The sequence below is a fragment of the Rhineura floridana genome, chromosome 2 (genome assembly GCF_030035675.1).
Source record: "Rhineura floridana isolate rRhiFlo1 chromosome 2, rRhiFlo1.hap2, whole genome shotgun sequence".
Taxonomy (NCBI): domain Eukaryota; kingdom Metazoa; phylum Chordata; class Lepidosauria; order Squamata; family Rhineuridae; genus Rhineura; species Rhineura floridana.
The window spans coordinates 97,941,800-97,960,264 of record NC_084481.1 but is presented as its reverse complement, the minus strand read 5'-3'; the positions used below and the strand labels follow the sequence as shown (position 1 = coordinate 97,960,264).

The 18,465-nt window shown below is 44.5% G+C and overlaps 1 protein-coding gene across 6 annotated transcripts in view; it reads right to left on the bottom strand.

Moving 5' to 3' along the window:
- The window catches only part of CTNND1 (catenin delta 1), a 62,038-nt gene that overhangs the window by 31,073 nt on the left and 12,500 nt on the right, over positions 1-18,465 (bottom strand). For 3 of the 6 annotated variants that reach the window (XM_061609691.1, XM_061609695.1, XM_061609693.1), the window contains exons 2-3: positions 3,331-3,444; positions 891-1,199 (exon numbers count right to left, since the gene is read on the bottom strand). The exons of 1 other annotated variant lie outside the window; for it this stretch is intronic. In XM_061609691.1, coding sequence (XP_061465675.1) covers positions 891-1,085 — 195 coding nt within the window. In that variant the 5' untranslated portion in view covers positions 1,086-1,199; positions 3,331-3,444. Of the gene's footprint in view, positions 1-890; positions 1,200-3,330; positions 3,445-6,938; positions 7,372-18,465 lie in introns of those variants that run through there. 2 more of the 6 variants (XM_061609692.1, XM_061609694.1) reach the window with 2 other exon arrangements.

The window sequence follows — 18,465 nt, the reverse complement described above, 5'->3', positions numbered from 1 at the left end:
CTTCTCCTACTTCATTCACATATGCCTGCATTGAGGACATTTTCCTATCAAAGTCTTAGACAAGTTTTGCCATTATGAGCAAGGAGCGCTTCATTTTATTGTTGGGCTTTCAGCAGTCAGTAATTCTTCAGTTTATTGTTCCTTTTGTCTGTCTCATCTGTTTAGAGATCTCTTCTTGCTAGATATATGACCAGCAGCTAGAGCAAGGAGACTTCAATTGCTGTTTGAGCTTACACAGCAGCATGTAAAATGAAATAGCAAGCAGCTACTAAAACAAATTTCAGAAATAATTTGTATTTGGGGGGGGAATAAGATCCCTACATCCACAACATTCTCCAGAGAGCAAAGGACTCCCGTGGCCAACTCTACTTTTCCTGCTGTGTCCCCCATTACCCAATTAGTAGCCTTACGCCATCAGCCATCACTTCAAGCACACACTGGCCCAGTTCATATGTAATGCTAAGCCAAACTATGACTAGGCATGAATGAACAAGTGTGCAGATACTCGGAGCAAAGACTGCAGCCACTTTGTTCTAGCCTGGGTCCTGCTGCTGCTGTGTTACCAAGCCATGGTTTGGCTTAGTATTACTTCCAAACCTGGGTTCATAGTGTGCCTTGCTCAGACAAACCATAGGTTCTAGCCAAGGTTTGTTTTTGGCTGACCACTCATGGTTTGTCTGGAGTGTTATTAACCATGAGCTTTGGTTTGGACCTATACACTTAAGCACTCAACTATTCGGAGAACAGAAACCCAAAACCTTTCAACTAAGCATTTCCACAAACTATTCCCAACAGAAACCACCCTACCAAGGCGGCACTCCAGGAGGCACCATTTACGTCCAGACGCTGACAAGCATCCCGCTTGCCCACCTCACCTGAGGTGGTTTTACCTGGTGCCGGCGGGTGAGGGTGCCGTTGGCCATGGTTTGGCTGGCGTCCTGTGGGGAGACACGGACGCGCTCCAGCTGTGCAGAGACATGGCGCCGTTCTTCCTCCAGCGCCCGTGTTAGCTTCTCAAACTGTGCCTCCTGCTCTTTCACGGAGGCAAGTATACTGGCAGTCGACTCCACGTCCGAGTCATCCATGGTTGTGAAGGCCCCGCACGGGGGGAGGGTGGGTGCAAGGCAGGAAGATGCCACGGGGTGTGAGGGAACTGACGTCACACAGAAAGGGGGCTGGAGGGGAGAAGGAGCCCCTCACTTCACACACACGAGTTGGAGAAAAAGTAAGAAAAGAAAGATCTTAGATCAGGGAAGAGAGATTTTGTTTTTAAAAATCAAACTTGAAAAAGGCCAAAGGTCTGCCTAGTTTTCCCCTCCCACAAGTCAACAGAGCAGGATAAAGGACCAATTTGTCTTCCTGCTATGCTCCCCAAGCTGCAACACTTTAACCAAGAGCACTGTGTGAAAGGAAATCCTATTCACGTGGGTGCTCCTTCAGTAGTAGTGAAGTGGGCACAGTAGATTATGAATCAAGAACTCTTATTCCATCAGCTTCTTTTCTGCAGGCTCTTCTCCAAGTGTAGCCAGATTCAGTTGCTGGCACCCACATTGTTACCTCTTGGGGAAGCCTGAATAATAATTTTTATGTTAATACTCAGGATTTAACCAAATCGGCCCACTGGTGGCTCTAGCAACAGTTTTACCCCTAAGCTGACTATGGGCTTCGCTTCCCCTGTAGTTTGGCTCCCTTGAATTCCCTCAGATTATGTGGTAACCTTCTAGTATGAAACAGTCGAATCCCATTGGGAATATAAAACAATAAGCTGGCAAAAGTAGATTAGTGTGTGGCTTATTTAGAAACTCGATATCCTGACTTTTCAGCTGAGCTCTCTATGCCTTTTAATGCACGGGGTAGAGAATTGTGCCTTGAAAACAGCAGCTTGAACTGCATCCCCAACCATAGGATTGTTCCTATAACACAAGACTGGTCCAAGTGTCCTTTGTTTTGAAACAACTACTTGTTAATCCTCAGGAGAGTGTCATATGTTCCCAATGTTCATCTTATGTCCACTAAGACCAGGGTCTCTAGTGTGGCAGCACCCATCCTTTGGAATGCGCTCCCAATGAACATCAGATGGGAACCTACAGTATTGGCATTTAGGCACCTGCCTAAAACTCATCTTCTCACCCAGGCTTTCCCTGAGAGATGATGCATTAAACTGATCTACCGATTTGTGGTGTGTTTTATGAATGTGATTTTAGTGCTGATCTTATGCTGTTCACTGCTATGGTATTTGTTCATGTTGGCAATATGGATTGTTTTGCAAACAAACCATAATAGACCCTCACATTGCACTATTTATACTGCAGTGGTCTTCACAGGAGCTGCCTCATATTTAACGTATTGTCTTTTAACAGGGGTGCCGTTTCAAACACTCCACTGTATCAGCACTTCCAGATCTGACTGGCCCATCTAGGCCCAATTCTTGTCTCCAAAACAGGAACTGGGAAACTGCATGCCAGTTTAGTTCTTGTGCATTCCTGTCAGGGTGCAATAGCCTTTAATTCCCCAATGTCGCAGCATTTGGGAACAAGAAGTTAGTTCAGCCCTCCAAGGATGCAACTCACTCTCACTTTTCTCAAAGCTCCTGTGTTAATGGCCTGTTTCAAAGACGTGATGGGAAACTACAACATCCCACCATGTGTACACATGAAATGTTTTGCCACATATCACTATCAAGTGCTTGTCAGTAACACTTGTTTAGGAAGCTGTCACCACCATGAAACCAGTGGAGTTCTGCCTTATCTGGTTAAATGTGCTCAAAGTATTTTGAGAACAGAGTGTGCATTTCTTTGGCTGCATGTTACACATATGTATGGAGTTTAAAAAGCAAGGGTTGGGAAGCAGCACAGCTTCTCAAAATATGCAGATTTTCCTACAGGACAAGATACTCCTTTGAGCCAATTCACTTCAAAAGATGTTCCCGCCACCGTCTTTTACCAGCTCAAAACCACAGCTACAAAAACCTTACTGTGGTTGCCTGCAGTCATAACAAGGCTAACAAAAGGGACAAGGAGAACAAGCCACCCTGCAAATCCTATCTCTAAACATAGGACTAAGGCCACCGTACCTAAGAATGTTGAGCCACAATCTACTTCCCATGTTCATAGAACTGATTTTTATCCAGGCATGAAAGGTGCGGTGGATTAGGGGAGGCAGGAGGGAGGTAATGCCAAGGTTGTACCCAAAGTAGGGACTTTTGCTCCCCTTACCACAGGAGGAATCCCCAACATTTTCAAATAGTTAGTCAAGAGAAAACAGAACCCGCCACCCATGCTAGCAGAGAACAAAATTACATTGAAGATTGATTTTTCATACCATACACACCTGTAAAGGAAGGCCGGTCTGAACTGATTGGCTAAGGCACAGCCTGGTTTAAGTGCAGAAAATCATGGAAGAAGCAGCCCAGCCACCAACAGCAAGGAAGCAGGAGGGAAAAGGCTGCAGAGACAGTAGAAATATATATATTTAGAAGTATGATTTTTTTAAAAAAAGAAGGAAGCAAAGGAGGCATGTAAAGAAGGGTCTATAATCAAACCAGTATTTATTCATTTTTTTAAAAAAAGCATACCAGCCTTCGCCAACCTGGTGCCCTCCGGATGTTTTGGACTACAACCCCCATCAAGCCCCACTCAGGTTGGTGAACGCTACACTACACCATCCCATCACTTCTCCCCAAAGGGATTCAAAATGGTTCACAATAAGACTACAAAAATGCAATGAACACATAAACCAGTAGAGTACAAAACCAGTGGAGTAGATCAAGGGAAGAAACCAGAAGCACAACAAACTCTTTCCCACTAGCAGCACAAACTCCAGTTTTAGGGGTTTCCTAATTGGATTTTAGTGAACAGGATTTTTTAAATGGGATTTTTGGCTCAGAAGGGAGTCTCCAAAAGTTGGCTAACAAGGCACCTACAGAAGTAGGGAAAGTATAAATGGAATATAAGTAGAATTATTCCACTCTCCTGAAGTTGCCAACTCAGTGGGCCAACCAGTACTAAGGTTCTGGTCCTGGTACTCCAATTGGTGGAACGCCGATACAGAACAAGCGGCTTCCTCCAGCCCTTACAACCCATCTCAGGAAGGCCTTGTCCAAGCACGTCAGAGGTTTTTTTTTTTTTTCTTAAATCCAGTTTAAAAAAACCGAGGCAAGGATGACGTGCTTGGACTAGTCTGGCCTCCCAAGACAGATCGCGCCTCTACCCATTTTCCCACGGTGCTCATGACACATCAACCCCTAGAAATGATTTACACATAAGGCCATGGGCATTAACGATTTGAGGGGGGAAATCTCTTTGAAGAAAATTTATAATAGCACAAAAGAAAAGTAGCAGAATCCCATGACCATTATTTGGAACACACAAACTTATTTTGCAGTTACCCAACAGCTCCGCTCACATCTTTGCCTAACTCCTCAGGAGTCTTTCTTGGTCAATAAACATAATATAAAATTAGAGACAACTTTGGTAAGATGAGAACTTGCAGCAGCACTTCAGAAAAAGGTCAGCTGTATGTTAATCAAAGCTGATCTGTGGGTCTACAGCTCCCTGTATGTGCAGAATTACATTTCTTCCTTATCACTTTTTGACCAAGGATTATCAATGGCTTTTTCAACATCACAAGGTTGCTCCATTAATTGGATGCTGCGATTAAACAGGCAAGATAAACATACACACCTCATTACCCATTTACTAGCAGCATCCAGAAATAGTAACATTTCTAGAAGACCATAAGTTATGGAAATGTGGTTTGCTAGAACATGAGGGCCACTAATAACGAACAAGTTTGTGGGATTGCCAAGAGATTAAGTCACCCTGAAAAGTTTTATGCTGAATGCTACTGTTCCTGAAAATGCAGATGTTACGCTTCAGAAGAAACTTAGCTGCAAACATGTGTCACAATACTCTGGACTATAATAGTAGGGCACACCACATGGTCAGTTTTTTAGTCACATGTTAAGAATTGCTTATTTGACAACTGAACTTTTTTCACTTCAGTTCAGACACCTTGGCACCAGGAGGACTTTGACCCAGAAGAGATTGTTAGTTTGCTTTAAACAGTCTATGGCTTTGTCACCCAATGGCCTCCACCCTATAATCTTCCTCTGCAAAAAGCAGTGCTATTCTGCAGCAAGGATGCATCCAAGGCCTGAATGAGACCATGAAACACTCCCTGTTCTTTTCTTTCTTGCCCTGCAGTGGAAAATCTTCTAGGCAGTCCAAGTCCACTTCAAGTTCATCATCAGCATTGCACTGTTTAGTTCAAAACAATTACACAGCATATCCTAAAGTCACAGCCATGACTCCTAAGCCGTAGTACACATTTGTGGCTGCAAGTCCAAGACCTGACAGAAAGCAAAGCTACAAACGTTTAAGACTTGAAGATCTGGGTTCACTGACCAAGTCATAGGCCAAACAGAATCTTCCTCCTCCAGCAGAAGCTATACTGCCAAGGTGAGCACGGATTACTCTCTGCAGGGCAACTTTCTCTGTTGGTAAAGTAGCTGTTCCCACCCACCAAAACGGAGAAAGTAGTGGTCCCAGTAGACTCCATCCTGCCCTGTCCCTTTCCACACAGGTAGCTTGAATTCAAATCTGTACTTCACTACACACTACTTCATCATGAGAGCTGGATGCCTGGACAGTCCTGGGCACTCGAGTTACTTAAATATGTTTTTCTTAACCTTTAGTGTTGAAGCACCTACCCTTTGGAATCCCCTCCCCTTTAACATTAGGCAGGCATTGTTTCTATGGCCTTTTCAGCATCTACTGAAGACCTTTCTTTTTCAACAAGCCTTCTAAGTAGATAACCTTATCCCATCCTGCATTTGTATTGCAATTGCTTTTTAAGATGTTTTTAATGCTCTATCATCTGTTTGCTGCCCTGGAATCTCTCTGGGAGGTAGGACAGGATATATATTTAATTAATAATGATGATGATGACGAAGACCACAACAATGACAAGCAGTAGCAGCAGCAGCAGCATAAAAGCCCCTGGAGAGGAGGCCTTGACAGCTGCACTCCTCCCCTGGTCCTCCCTCCTGCCATGCTACCCAGAGCTAAGCCATGGTTGCTCCCGACAAGCCACTGAGCTGCAAACCAGGGTTTGTTCTTTTAGTAAACTGAACAGAAGCTTGTTCTCTCAGCTAAGCTATTATCTACTGCTCCAAGGGAGACAGTTGTAGCATACCAACCAAGTTGACTGCCTCCTCTTAAACCAACAGCAGCAGCAGCAGCAGCTAGGGAAAGGAAGCCAATGCCTATGAACAGTCTTCCCCACTCTGGTGCTCACTAAATGTTTTGGACTACAACTCCCATCAGCCGAAGCCCTACTGCAGTGCCACACATCCAATAGCCTAAAATTACTAGGCTCAGGATTAAAAGCCAAGACACATTAACCAAGATTGGTTCCCGAGACTCGGCCCATAGAGGCGCAGTGAGCACTATGCATTAGTAATAAAACCTAGGTTCCCTGTGTCTAGACAGCAACCATATGTGACATCAGCTAGCAAACATTCTGTCTAAGGTTGTGCATACTCTGTGCTAAGAAAAAAAAAAGATTTCTACAACCTCTGAGCAAGTTAGTATATTTTGCTCATTTTGAGTAATGCTGCTATCTGGGTGGGAACTAGATAGCATCGCTCCACCAGCCAGATTTGGACCTTGGCTCTTTCCTTAGTACTCAAACATATGTAGCTTACAGCATCTGACTAACATTCCGATAAAAGGTTGGAAACTCAATCCTTGAAGAAAGAGCACATTGAATCCCGTTCCCATTTTTACCTGGCTCTTGGCAAGTCACACATGGCAACCCCGGCTTGTTTAATGTAAAACATATTTATACAGCACTTCCAAATGCTTAGAGCCCTTTGCACATCATTTCACTAACTCTTCAAATCACCCCTAAAAGCAAGCCAGTATTTATATTTTTACCTGACTTTCACAACAACCTCGAAGCAACACTGTCCCTGTAACTTCAGCAGGGAACTGAAGTTGAGAAGGAGTAGCTTGCAAAGGCCACACTCAACTTATGAAGATTCCTGTGTTGCACGGTGTGGTGCCATCCTCCAGTACCACACATGTGACCCTTAAGCTCCACTTCCGGTTGATACGGACAAAGTCTGGGAGAACTGGGGCTGGAAAACTACAACAGAGGCCCCCAATGAGACTGGACTGGTCGTGGATCTGCCTCCAGAGCCGTTCAGCCAGTGTGTGCTTTCTTATGTGGACTCCAAGGGGGAAGCCATCACTATTGAACACAATGAGGAAGAAGATATTCGTCCTTGCTTGCCCAACTGATAGAAAAGTCTCAGATCCATCTTGCACTTCAAGAAGGTTAACATGAAGTTTTGTTCATCCCCACCATCTGAAACACATACACAGTCCTACTTCAGTTAAATGGAGTTCTCATTTTCAGCCACAGCAGGTAGCCACTACTACACAGAACTGGCCTTAGCAGAACACGGTGTTAGTGACCATCACATGGGCTTGTGACTATAGCTATTCATGAGCAGACACAGGAACTCCTGCACAAATTTTCCTGAGCATCTATGACTTGCATATTCAGGATCTCTCCCACCCAAAAGAATTGCAAAAGTTGTTTGCAAGGCTCTCATGCTCCAGTTCAAACACACCCGGACAACTCATGTTCTAACTCGCACATAGGCGCCACACTGGACTTCTGGAAACACAAGCAGACAGAAAAGCAATATACCTTTAGGTATTTTGATATTGTTAGAGCTGGGACTGGCCAGACAGATAATGCTGGAAGCACCTTGAAGCAGACACTGCAATTTAAAATGGCAAAACAAGTGTTTCCCCAACAGACAAGCCCTCCTCACATAATGCTCTGCCATTGGTCATGAAAACTTTAAGCCAGGCATTCAGCTGACTACAGCTCGTGTAATGATGCCAGAAAGTGCAAGTGTTCCTTGCAATAAATGACTTCTGATCAGACGCACCATACGTAAGAGAAATGGCAAGTTTTACAGGATTAGGTTCACCACAGCCCATTTTTCTTTTTAAAAAAACCTCCTGGCTTTGCTTTGATGCTTTCATACATATCAACTCAAGGCCAAGTTCTGAATTCAGCAGTGTAAATTTCTGCTAGAGTATTCAGAAGTCTGATCTTACAGCATCCAAGGGGCATGTAAAATTTGTGATAGCTCCTTGCAAGCTCCAACCTGGACAACTATTTTCTTATCTCTAAACAAGGTTCAAGTTGTAGTTGAAAACTATGACTAACTGCAGACACCAAAATAAAAGTAAATACAGGCATACCCTACTTAAAGTAGCCTCGCTATAAAGTACATGCTCCATACTCCACCATACCCCACATAAAGTATGTGAGCTTCGCAATAATGGACACTTTATTGGCATGACGCCACTGCCATCTAGTGGTGATTGCGTGCAGTACAAGTGAAGATAATTGCTTCACTTTAAGTACATTTTCACTTAAAGTACACTCTCCGGTCCCATTGCGTACGTTAAAGCGGGGTATGCCTGTACAGGCAAGTATACTGCTGCTTATGTCGGCAGTGACCTCTCCTATCCATAACTGCACCATTTTCCTGCCTTGCTAAGATACAGCCCAAGCAATTTCTCATGCCAGCTCTTTAATGTGAAAGGTGCCATGATTCCGATTCTGTAATCATCCTCTGCAAAACACAGTATGCATGCACAAGAAAGGGTAGCATTTCAGTGAATTCTTTGCTTGTAAGGGTATACCTGAATTATTCCTGCACAGGCCAATGAACAAGTTAAATATTTCTATGAGTTAAGTTTGCAAGGCGACATAAGATACCACCCTCACTTCCTCCACACAGACTAAAGACAAAATCCAAACAATCTCAGTCTTCGTTCAACATCCTTCCGAAATGGGATTGGGTCTAGATATTCAGTGGGTTAGCTATCATGAAGTTCACTCTTATTATGGACATCATGTGTTAAAATGTAAACAGCTGCATAAAAAGCATAAATCTCATGACTAGAGCTATTGTGGATATCTCGCACAACAACAAACACAACCAATAGTGGACATTATAAGGCGATTTAAACCAACACAAGAGCTCACTATTCCCAATAAGCCTCCTAGGAGTCACATGGCATGCTACTTGCTTGTGGGAGAACGGGAAAAGCTAGTAGTTGCAGTTCCTAAATCCATGTAAGAACTGTAGCTACCTTGGAAAAGAAGATTTCCTTGGGAGATGAGCCAGTCCCAGGTGAGGATTCACCACCATGCAAGTACTTTTCAAACAAGCAACTTATAAGAAACAGCTAGAGCAACTCGATACATACTTCCTGTCCCTACAAGCAGTCAAGTATTCTAGCAAAATACAGGTTTATATTTTTGCTAATTTCCTTGCCTTCTCCCTTTTTTCAAATCTAGTGTCTAAATACCAAACTACATGTTGAGCCACCTTTTTAAAACAAGTGGCTTTAACCTGTCCATTTTTATTTTGGGGAAAAAGCAGCTATGAGCCACTAATCCAGAACTTCCAAGTCTTGATCCCAGTCTGCATCGGTGTTGGAACTGGTTTTAACAGATTTTTAAATATTTTTTTAAAAGATGTTTTTTAGTGTTTTGTCATTTATCTGCCACCCTGGGCTCCTTTTGGGAGGAACGGCAGGATATAAATTTAATAAACAAACCAACATGCTCCAATCTGGATCAGGATCCTGCTGAAAAATGGTTGCCTTTCACTGCCAAAAGTGCTGTCTTAAGAAGTGACCAGGTTAAGCACACTTATTTAAGCATGTAACAGATGTCAGTTGTGCCCCAATATTCTACATAACTGGAACAGCCAACATGGCATGCAAGATACTTACATGACCTAGAACCCAGAAAAAGCAGGAAACATCCCACCCACCCCTCCCACTCTGTGTAAAAATCATACATAGCACTCATGGATGCTGATGCAGCTATGGACACATGGTGGTAGAGTTTCCAAAAACCTCACAAGCCAGTCAACAAAATATTAACATTGGCTTCCTCCAAACCTATACTGAAGGCCCAGGGTTCAATCCCCAGCATCTCCAGGTAGGGCTGGGAGAGACCCCAGCTTGAAATCCTGGAAAACCACTGCCAGGCAGTCAGTGAAGATAATACTGAGCTACATGGACCAATGTCAGGGACGGAACTGGCAATCCCACCCCATATATATGGTCTGCTGAGTAAGCGTCGCAAGACATCATCCTAAGAGTCGGAAACGACTCACACGATACCTTTTTACATGGACCAACGGCCTGAATCAGAACAGGGCAGCTTCCCATATTCTATGTTGCATTTATCATGAGTCTGTTATCCAAGCAGAGTCAGAAGTAACAGAAAGCCTTAATAAAGGACACTTTCCCCTCCACATTTGATCCCAAAAGTTACCTTTCTCCAGTCCTCCTTCGCAGAAGCAGGAAAGTCAGTAACTATTCAAAACAAAGCAAAAGTTCTAAAGCAGGGATGGTGAACCTGTGGCCTGCTATATGTTGTTGGACTATTAGTTTGCATCATTCCTGACCACTGGCCGTGCTGGCTGGGGCAGATAGGAGTGCAACAACACATGGAGAGCCACAGACTCCCCAATCCTGTTCTAAAATTACATGCAAAATACTTGATTCACACTTAAATAAGCCTTACAATGACACAGAAATCTAACCTGTCACTATCACCCCATTACAGATTAGAGACAGAGGCTTTGAGATGGTGACCCACCTCAACATCTCACTTAAGAGTAAATTCATACTCTTACCTCATACTCTTGTGCAGTAGCCCTCAGTCTCTTCAGACCCAGGATTCTCCTTTAATCCAAACATGCATTTGGGGGTTCTATTTCTTAATTTTTTCCATGTATCGGTATGCTGGTGGTACTGCTGCTGCAATCCCCTTCGGTCAAGCTGTGACCCAGTAGTGGGACCCCACCCGCTAGTTGGAGACTAATGCTCTTGTGCAGGGGTTCCCCAACTGTGGTCCACAAGTTTCATTCAGGTGATCCGTGGCATGTCTGTATTAACTATTCATGCCAATGTTTAATTGTGTTCTTATGGTTTCTTTTATTTCTTATATTGTATATTATTGTATTGCCGTTTGAATTCTATGGAATGCAAAATATGATACAGCAAAATGCAATATAAGAAATAAAAGTGGCAATATAATTGCAATTAAAAATCATACAGCATTTAGCACAGCACATTAATATTGCTACAACAGGAAGAAAAAAGGTTAAGAGGTATGCCAACAATTTTCAAGAGGTCCATGGTGAAAGAAGTTTGGAAACCACTGCTCTAGTCCATATTTTTCCTCAGAGTAGGCAAGCATGGAAGCAGGAAGACACATGACAAGTGTTGTGTCAAAGTATGAGAACAGGGACAAGCCAACAGGTCAACCACTCTTACTAAACCATGACAAACATATAAGAGAAAGCCAAGGGTCTATTTGCCTGTGAAAACCTCATCCGGAGACCACATGAGGGCTTCTTAGAGGCACAAGCTCTATGAAACAGATTCAGCTATGAGCAGTGTCTAAATTACATAAGTCTCTCCATACCAGTGTTGGGTGGTGAACAACTCCATAGATTGGTGGGAACAACTCCACAGACCTGGGAGATCCATGTAATGCATTCATAATCTTCTCCATGCAGCAGTTACAGTGGAAAAATATGTTTTAATTGGTGTTTCACATGCCACTTTACATAAAAATCAACCTTGAAGTTCAATCCATGCCAAGTATAATTCAGCCAAACACTACTCTCTTATTGAAAAGGATATATCCCAACTGCAGGGGGAGAAAAGAGGGGAAGTAGCAAGAGGATAGTGACAGTTTTCTGCACATGTGAACATATTTAAAGAGGGGACCACAAGTTGGTCCCAAAAAGTTTGCATCCAAAAGAAACCGCACTAGCATGAAACAATTCAGCCATATGCATATATGATAAACTGGCTCCACTTTCAGCTACTACAAGGTTGTTAAAACAGAGAATTTCTTGCATCCTTCTACTTCATAACACATTCCTGAGATTATAATCTTCCCAGACAGTCAAACTTTAAAAGGTTGTCAGCAATCCCTGCAGTTTCCCCCCTAGCCCCTGCTATAACTTAAAATTTGAACCTTGACTAAGACAACAGGAGTTCCTTGCCTTCAAAGCAATTGGAGAATACCCCCTTATAAATGCATTAACTAACTTCTATACTTTTGCAAAGAATTATTTCTTGTGGGCTAAGAGCTCTCTTCCCCCTTTGCCAACCTGGTGCCCTCCAGATGTTTTGGAATACAACTCAGCCAGCACAACTCTCAATGTTTCCCAAGTTCTAGAGACAGGAATTAGCAGGAAAAGCGTTCTCACATCCTGCAAAGAAGGAAAGAAACTTTGCCCATTAGTACATCGTTGCACTACTTTCTCGCAATTCATTTAATAAAAATATTTTAGTTTTCAAAATAATCATTTTTGAAGCCACAGTTGAAAATAAATTGCGAGGAGAGGTTGTGAAATCAGGAACAGATACTAAGGGATCCGGAATTTAAAAGGTTAACAGCTTGTCAACACCATCACAAGTTACAGATAGGGATCTGGACTTTTATTCAGAGATTCTAGGTTCCACAACACAACTCTGATCATACGCAAAAGGACACAGTTGCACTTTTGGGACTCTTCTCCAAGTTCTCAAGCACATGAGACAGACAGGAAGCTGCTTTATACTGAGTCAAACCGTTGGCCCATCTAGCTCAGTACTGTCTACACCAGTGGTGGGGAACCTGTGGCCCTGTAGATGTTGTTTGGACTAGAACTCCCATCAGCAGTGAGCTTTGGCCACACTGCCTGGGGCTGATGGGAATTGGGAGTCCAACAACATCTTGAGAACCACAGGTTCCCCACCGCTGGCTTTCACTGACTGGAAGCACCTCTTCAGGGCTTCAGGCAGGGGCCTTGTTCAGACCTATCTGGAAATGCCAAGAATTGAACCTGGGCTCTTCTGCATGCAAAGTATGTGTTCAGCTACTGAAGTACAGCCCTTCCCCTGCAACACCACTGCATAAAAAGGAGTGAGAGAAGAAGGTGCTAGAAGACTGAACCAACCAACCTTTTTCTTGGCATTGAACACACTACCTCTGTTTTTCTTCTCTCTACACTCTGAAATCGTGTATTCCACAAGGCTTCTTCATCATTATCTCTCTTTTTTTAAAAGATATACACCTAAAAATGTGAGCCGTGAACTATGAATGCTAGCTACCTTGGGCACTGCACAACTATGCTTGTCAGGGAGACTGGTATACTCTCTGCAGCCACATTTCTCTCAAATGGCCCTTATCCCTCCAACAGCCTTCCCTTTTTTATTTGTGAACCACTATGCTCCACTGCATGCACCCTCTCAAGACCCGCTTTCTTTGTTAAAGCCTCTCTTTCCTTGGTTGAAGCTTTGCTTCTAGTTAGCATCTTACCTCCTCCCTGGCTACTAAACCCCCTCTAACCCACATCGTTGCTTCTCCATGCAACCTTGACCTTTCACCTCACACCTTCTTGCCACTGTACACTGCGAGAGGCAGAGGCGCCTGCCAGGTCATTAGTTCCACCTACCAAATGCTGGATGCCCTCAGCCAGGCCCTTCTCACATTTCTGCTAGACAGCCAGAAACAAGAGCTGCTCTAAACTCTCCAAGCTAGGAATTTGTTCTATCAGGACAGCAGAGGTTCTGTACTAGGTGGGGCACAGACACACCATGACCTTGCTGGCAGGTGCCTATACCTTGGATACAGGTGGGGCTGCATGTATTCTTTAACCACAAACCTAAGCTTTCAGTTAAATAGCAGTCACAGTTTTAACCCTTAAGAGCAACAAGGTTAGGCACTAATGTATGTCAGCAAGCCTCGTAAAGACTGTGAGGCATTGTGTGCATGTAAACATTGGGATGGATGCCCAGTGGCCAGGGGGCAGGCTGCCCTCCTCTCTAAATGATAAGGGTGTGGGTGACGAAGGAAAAAGATGCTGCTGCTGTTGTTCCCATGCACTTGAATTTATATTCTTCTTATATTCAGCTTCTTACAGGCTGCAGAATTCACCTTTCCATGTGTATGTGAATGAGAGAGAAAGGTTTATATAGAAGCATAACTTTGCATATTGATATCATTTTAGTTAACAGCAGCATCTGTTCACTTTAATAAGCAGTCCAGTGGCCAGGAAACAACACTCACAGCCCTTGCTTGCAATGCCGTATACAAAAGTAGAGGCCATGGGGACATCTATAAGAAGATTGGAGTCTTTGCAGCTCTCTTGAAATGTTGATCGAAAAATGTCAAAACAGTAGGCACAAGCTCCGGGCCTGTGCTTCATTCACCTGCTTTCATCTGGGATATGCTTTCCCTACTTCCATACCCCATAGGTACAGGAGCAGAGAAAACGTTTACTGGAAAGGCATCTTCCTTTGCCAAGTGTAGCGAGAAAGCCCCACACAATGGTTTTGTTCATTACTCCGCATGGACTTTGAACATTTTGCCACTCCCTGCACCAGCAAGTTCCTTGTTTATGCAAGAATGCTAAGGACACCATAGACCCTTACAGGCGGGTACAGTCCCTCCTTTCCAAAGGCTGCCTCTCTCTCCTCCCCCCCCCCCACCAGCCAGACTTCAGCAACAAAGCTTGGGCTGCATGCAAGGCGTGTCCCACACCAATTAGAACTGGCCCAAGGCAGAAAGGTAAAGCTTCACCCCCCCAACATGTGTCACATACACAAGACTGGTTTAACTAGTTGATTTCATCTCTCTTCCAGAGACTTGTCTGGCTCCCTATGCTATACACAGCCAGCCACCCCTGCACTCCTCCAGGGATGAAGATTACATGCCTAATCAGGAAGGGCTCTTGCAAGCTACTAGTGTCCTCATGAATGCCTCACCTGGCCATATAAGGGGAAATCTGAGCAGCTAAGAGAGACAGATAAGAAAGCAATGATAAGGGTGTGGAAAGGAAGGGCTAACATTGAGACTGCTGAAGAGAATGAACGGAAGGCATGAGATCAAGGGGGACGGAAGCAACAAGATCATTCTCATCAGGGCCCCAGGAAGTCTCAAGGACAGTTCAAAACACAATTCTATAATGAAGATAAATTCATTTTATGCATGGGAAAGTAGCGGCTCAAGAAGAAGAAAAGGAAGGAGAACATCAGCCTTACAAATTCTGGGCCGGGCGAGAAGAGATGCCAAATCAAAGAGGAAATCGTATATCCATGCACATAACAGGAGCTCCCCCTGCTTTTTGGAAGCTCAGTTATCAAGTGCATTTAGCTTGGGGGGTGGGGAATGTACAAACCAGTCACAATGCCATTTTGCGGGTGGGCTATAAGAGAATAGTTGAACCCCTTGAAGCAATGGCAAGGTACACACCAGGAGCCAGAGAAACATGAGCCCCGGCCTGCTCAGACCAAGGTTACACCCCATGCCTCTCAGAAAGGGAGCAGTGGTTCTGGCGAGGGGGGAGGGAGAATGCGGAGCAGACACACAACAGGAAAGGATATGGTGCCTAGTCGGCAGCAGAACAGAGGGAAGGGATTGTTCCACTGGTATGTTAGCAATCTGGCTGCAGGGCAGCTGTCCTTCTGGGCAGTCAAAGGAGGGTTTGTGTGTGCCTGCTTGAGGGTTGCCTCACTGGTAGGGGCCATGAGCTTAGCTGTATTAGCCAGAGATAGAGTCCCCTTTTGTGGGTCTATGAACCAGAAAGATGTAGAAACAGTGAGGCATCTCCCATTTCTTAAGAGGGAGAGGCAAGTCAGCAGCACAGCCTCAGATGGTCAAGAATACTAGTACCACCAGGGCTGGATTAAGCTGAGGAGGGCCCCTAGGCTGATTCTGAGCCGCCCACCGTCCCATCCCATCCCCCCCACTTCACCTACCTTTTTGCTTTTTTGCGGCTGCGCGCACAGGTTTGCCATCAATCAAGATGGCGGCTGAGGTTTCCCTAAGGGGCTGAAGCCTCTGCCGCCATCTTGGTTGATGGCAGCAATGCGCGTGTGTAGCACGCATGCGCACCACCAACCAAGATGGTGGCAGAGGCTTCAGCCCCTTAGGGAAACCTCGGCCGCCATCTTGATTGATGGTAAACCGCAAAAAACAGTGGAGAAAAAGGTAAGTGAAGTGGGGTGATGGCTGGCGGTTCGGAAGCACTTGTCCTGTGATCCGCGGCTCCTGTCCCGATTCTGCGGATTGCAGGCCGCCAAGAGCTCCGGGCCCCTAGGCCTCAGCCTACTAAGCCTAATGGATAATCCAGCCCTGAGTACCACCCACATTTTATCAGCACACAACAGGTAACTAAAAAGGACCATCTTCAACATACACCAATGCAGACAGAGTAGCCATGGACTAGCGAGACAACTGGCTTAGAGACTGCGATGTGGAGGCATGTATATTACAGTCAGAATATCACAAGACAACCGTGCACAAGAAATCTGACACCACTAACATCACTTATTTGGAAGCTAGCAAGCCACACCTGCCCATCTAAATAGTCAAATCACTGCATCAGTGGTTTAGGTGCTCACAAGAATTGTTCCCAGGGGAAAAGGGCAAAGTATTCACAAATGTAACTAGTATCAGAGAACAAGTCTACCATTTGTGTTTGATCCAGTGACTAAGCGGGGGTGGTGGTGTCTCAGCATCAAACTTGCGTGCCAGGTATATGCCTCTTTTTCAACGGGTAGACTTGGATCCTGGACACTGCCTTCCCACTCGCAGTCCAAACCCGCAGTTGCTTCCCTGGCTCCCTCCACCCACTCACTGCACTGCTGTTTCAAACATCTTCATAGCATCCCCTCACACACAACATCTCCGTTGGGGGGGGGCACTGAATACACTGCAGTCCAATAAACTCCTTGCTCCTCCTGGTAAAATGGACATAACCCTGGGCTACTTTGCTGAGCAGGCATAACCCACATTCTCAGCCACAACTCCAGCACCTCTCCACCCCATGGGTATAATAACGATGGACTATCTGTACTGGCAGAGTAATTTTTTACAATGTTTTCAAACAAACAAAAAAGGATACTTTTGGTGTGTGAAATAAGACCAAAGTCAGAAGATCCACTCTTGTCTTTGCTACTGCTTTTTGTATAGGCACACTACTGGCCAATCACAGCTATACTAAAAATCCATTTCTGAATTGTTTACTATGGGGAAATCACTACATCAGGGAAGACCAAAAAAAGCTTTAAAATGAATCAGGTAGTTCCTTCTCTAAAACATTGTTCTTCAACCTTGGGTCTCCAGATGTTGTTGGCCTACGACTCCCATCAACCCCAGCCAGCTTGGCCAATGATGATGCGAGCTGTAGATCAACGTCATCTGGGGACCCAATGCTGAAGTAGACACTGTGTCACTCTAGCTTTCTTTTTGGCTAATTGGCTAACATTGCTTTCCTACATGTCAATCACTGCTATGACTTCATTCATTAGTGAAAAACCACTGAAAGGCAAATTTCTTATGGTTTTTCTGGGGGAGACTTTCTCCTCTGAGGGCACCCAGTGGATTATTATTATTCAATTTATAGCCAACGCTTCCTTTCAAAGGAGCCCAGGGCAGTAAATAACAGTGGCTCTCAAAGTATAACCCCCCCCCCACACACACACACAGCAAGAATCACAGACAATGCTAGCGCCAATATAATGATTCCTTTGGCTTTTTGGTAGCAGTTATGTATTGGCACTACTTTGGGTAAAAGGGTGAAACCCCAAAAATCAATCAGTCATCACAGTAACTGTGGTTGATGAGGAAGGACATTTTAGTAAGTGAAGGTGGTATGGGAATGTCTGTGTATATCAGAGCTAGGAGAGCTTCACCGCTGCTTAAGTTAGACTATTGCTAATATCTGTCCCAGCAATAGTAGAATACATAGCTGTGACAGATGCAGGCATATACCGTGAGAAGCAAGTGTTTTGCATAGTCTGAGGATTCCAACATGCAACGGGAGCTGCCATAATTTAATTTGTGTATGCACAGCTTTAGAAAAATATGTCACCCATGATAGTTCATTTCATACAAGCCTTTAGTTTTCTGCTCCCTATGAGAGACACCGATTTGTGGATGAGGTAGTCAGCAAGAATTCACACTCCCAGTCTCCAAGCACAGGAGCTTCGCAAGTTGAAATATCTTTTGCAACACAAAGGCCACTTTTCTCTCTGTGGGAATTTGCAGCTGAGCTCTGGGGACAAAGGGATTTCACAGGCACATACACAGACGTCTCCCTTCTCTTCACCCCCCCTCCAGCTTCCCCATTTCCTGTCACAGTAGCACCAGACCTCAGGCTCAGAAACAAACAAACACAGAGTACTGGATTCTGGGAAACGGGCCAGAGCATTCCAGGGCAGCCTGGCCACCAATCAGGAGCAAGAGCTCCCACTTTACCCAGCAGTGCTCCTTATCATGTTAGAGGAAAAACAACCCTTCCCAACTCCCTCCCCCTCAAGCCAAGGCAGGATTTGCCTGAAGAACATG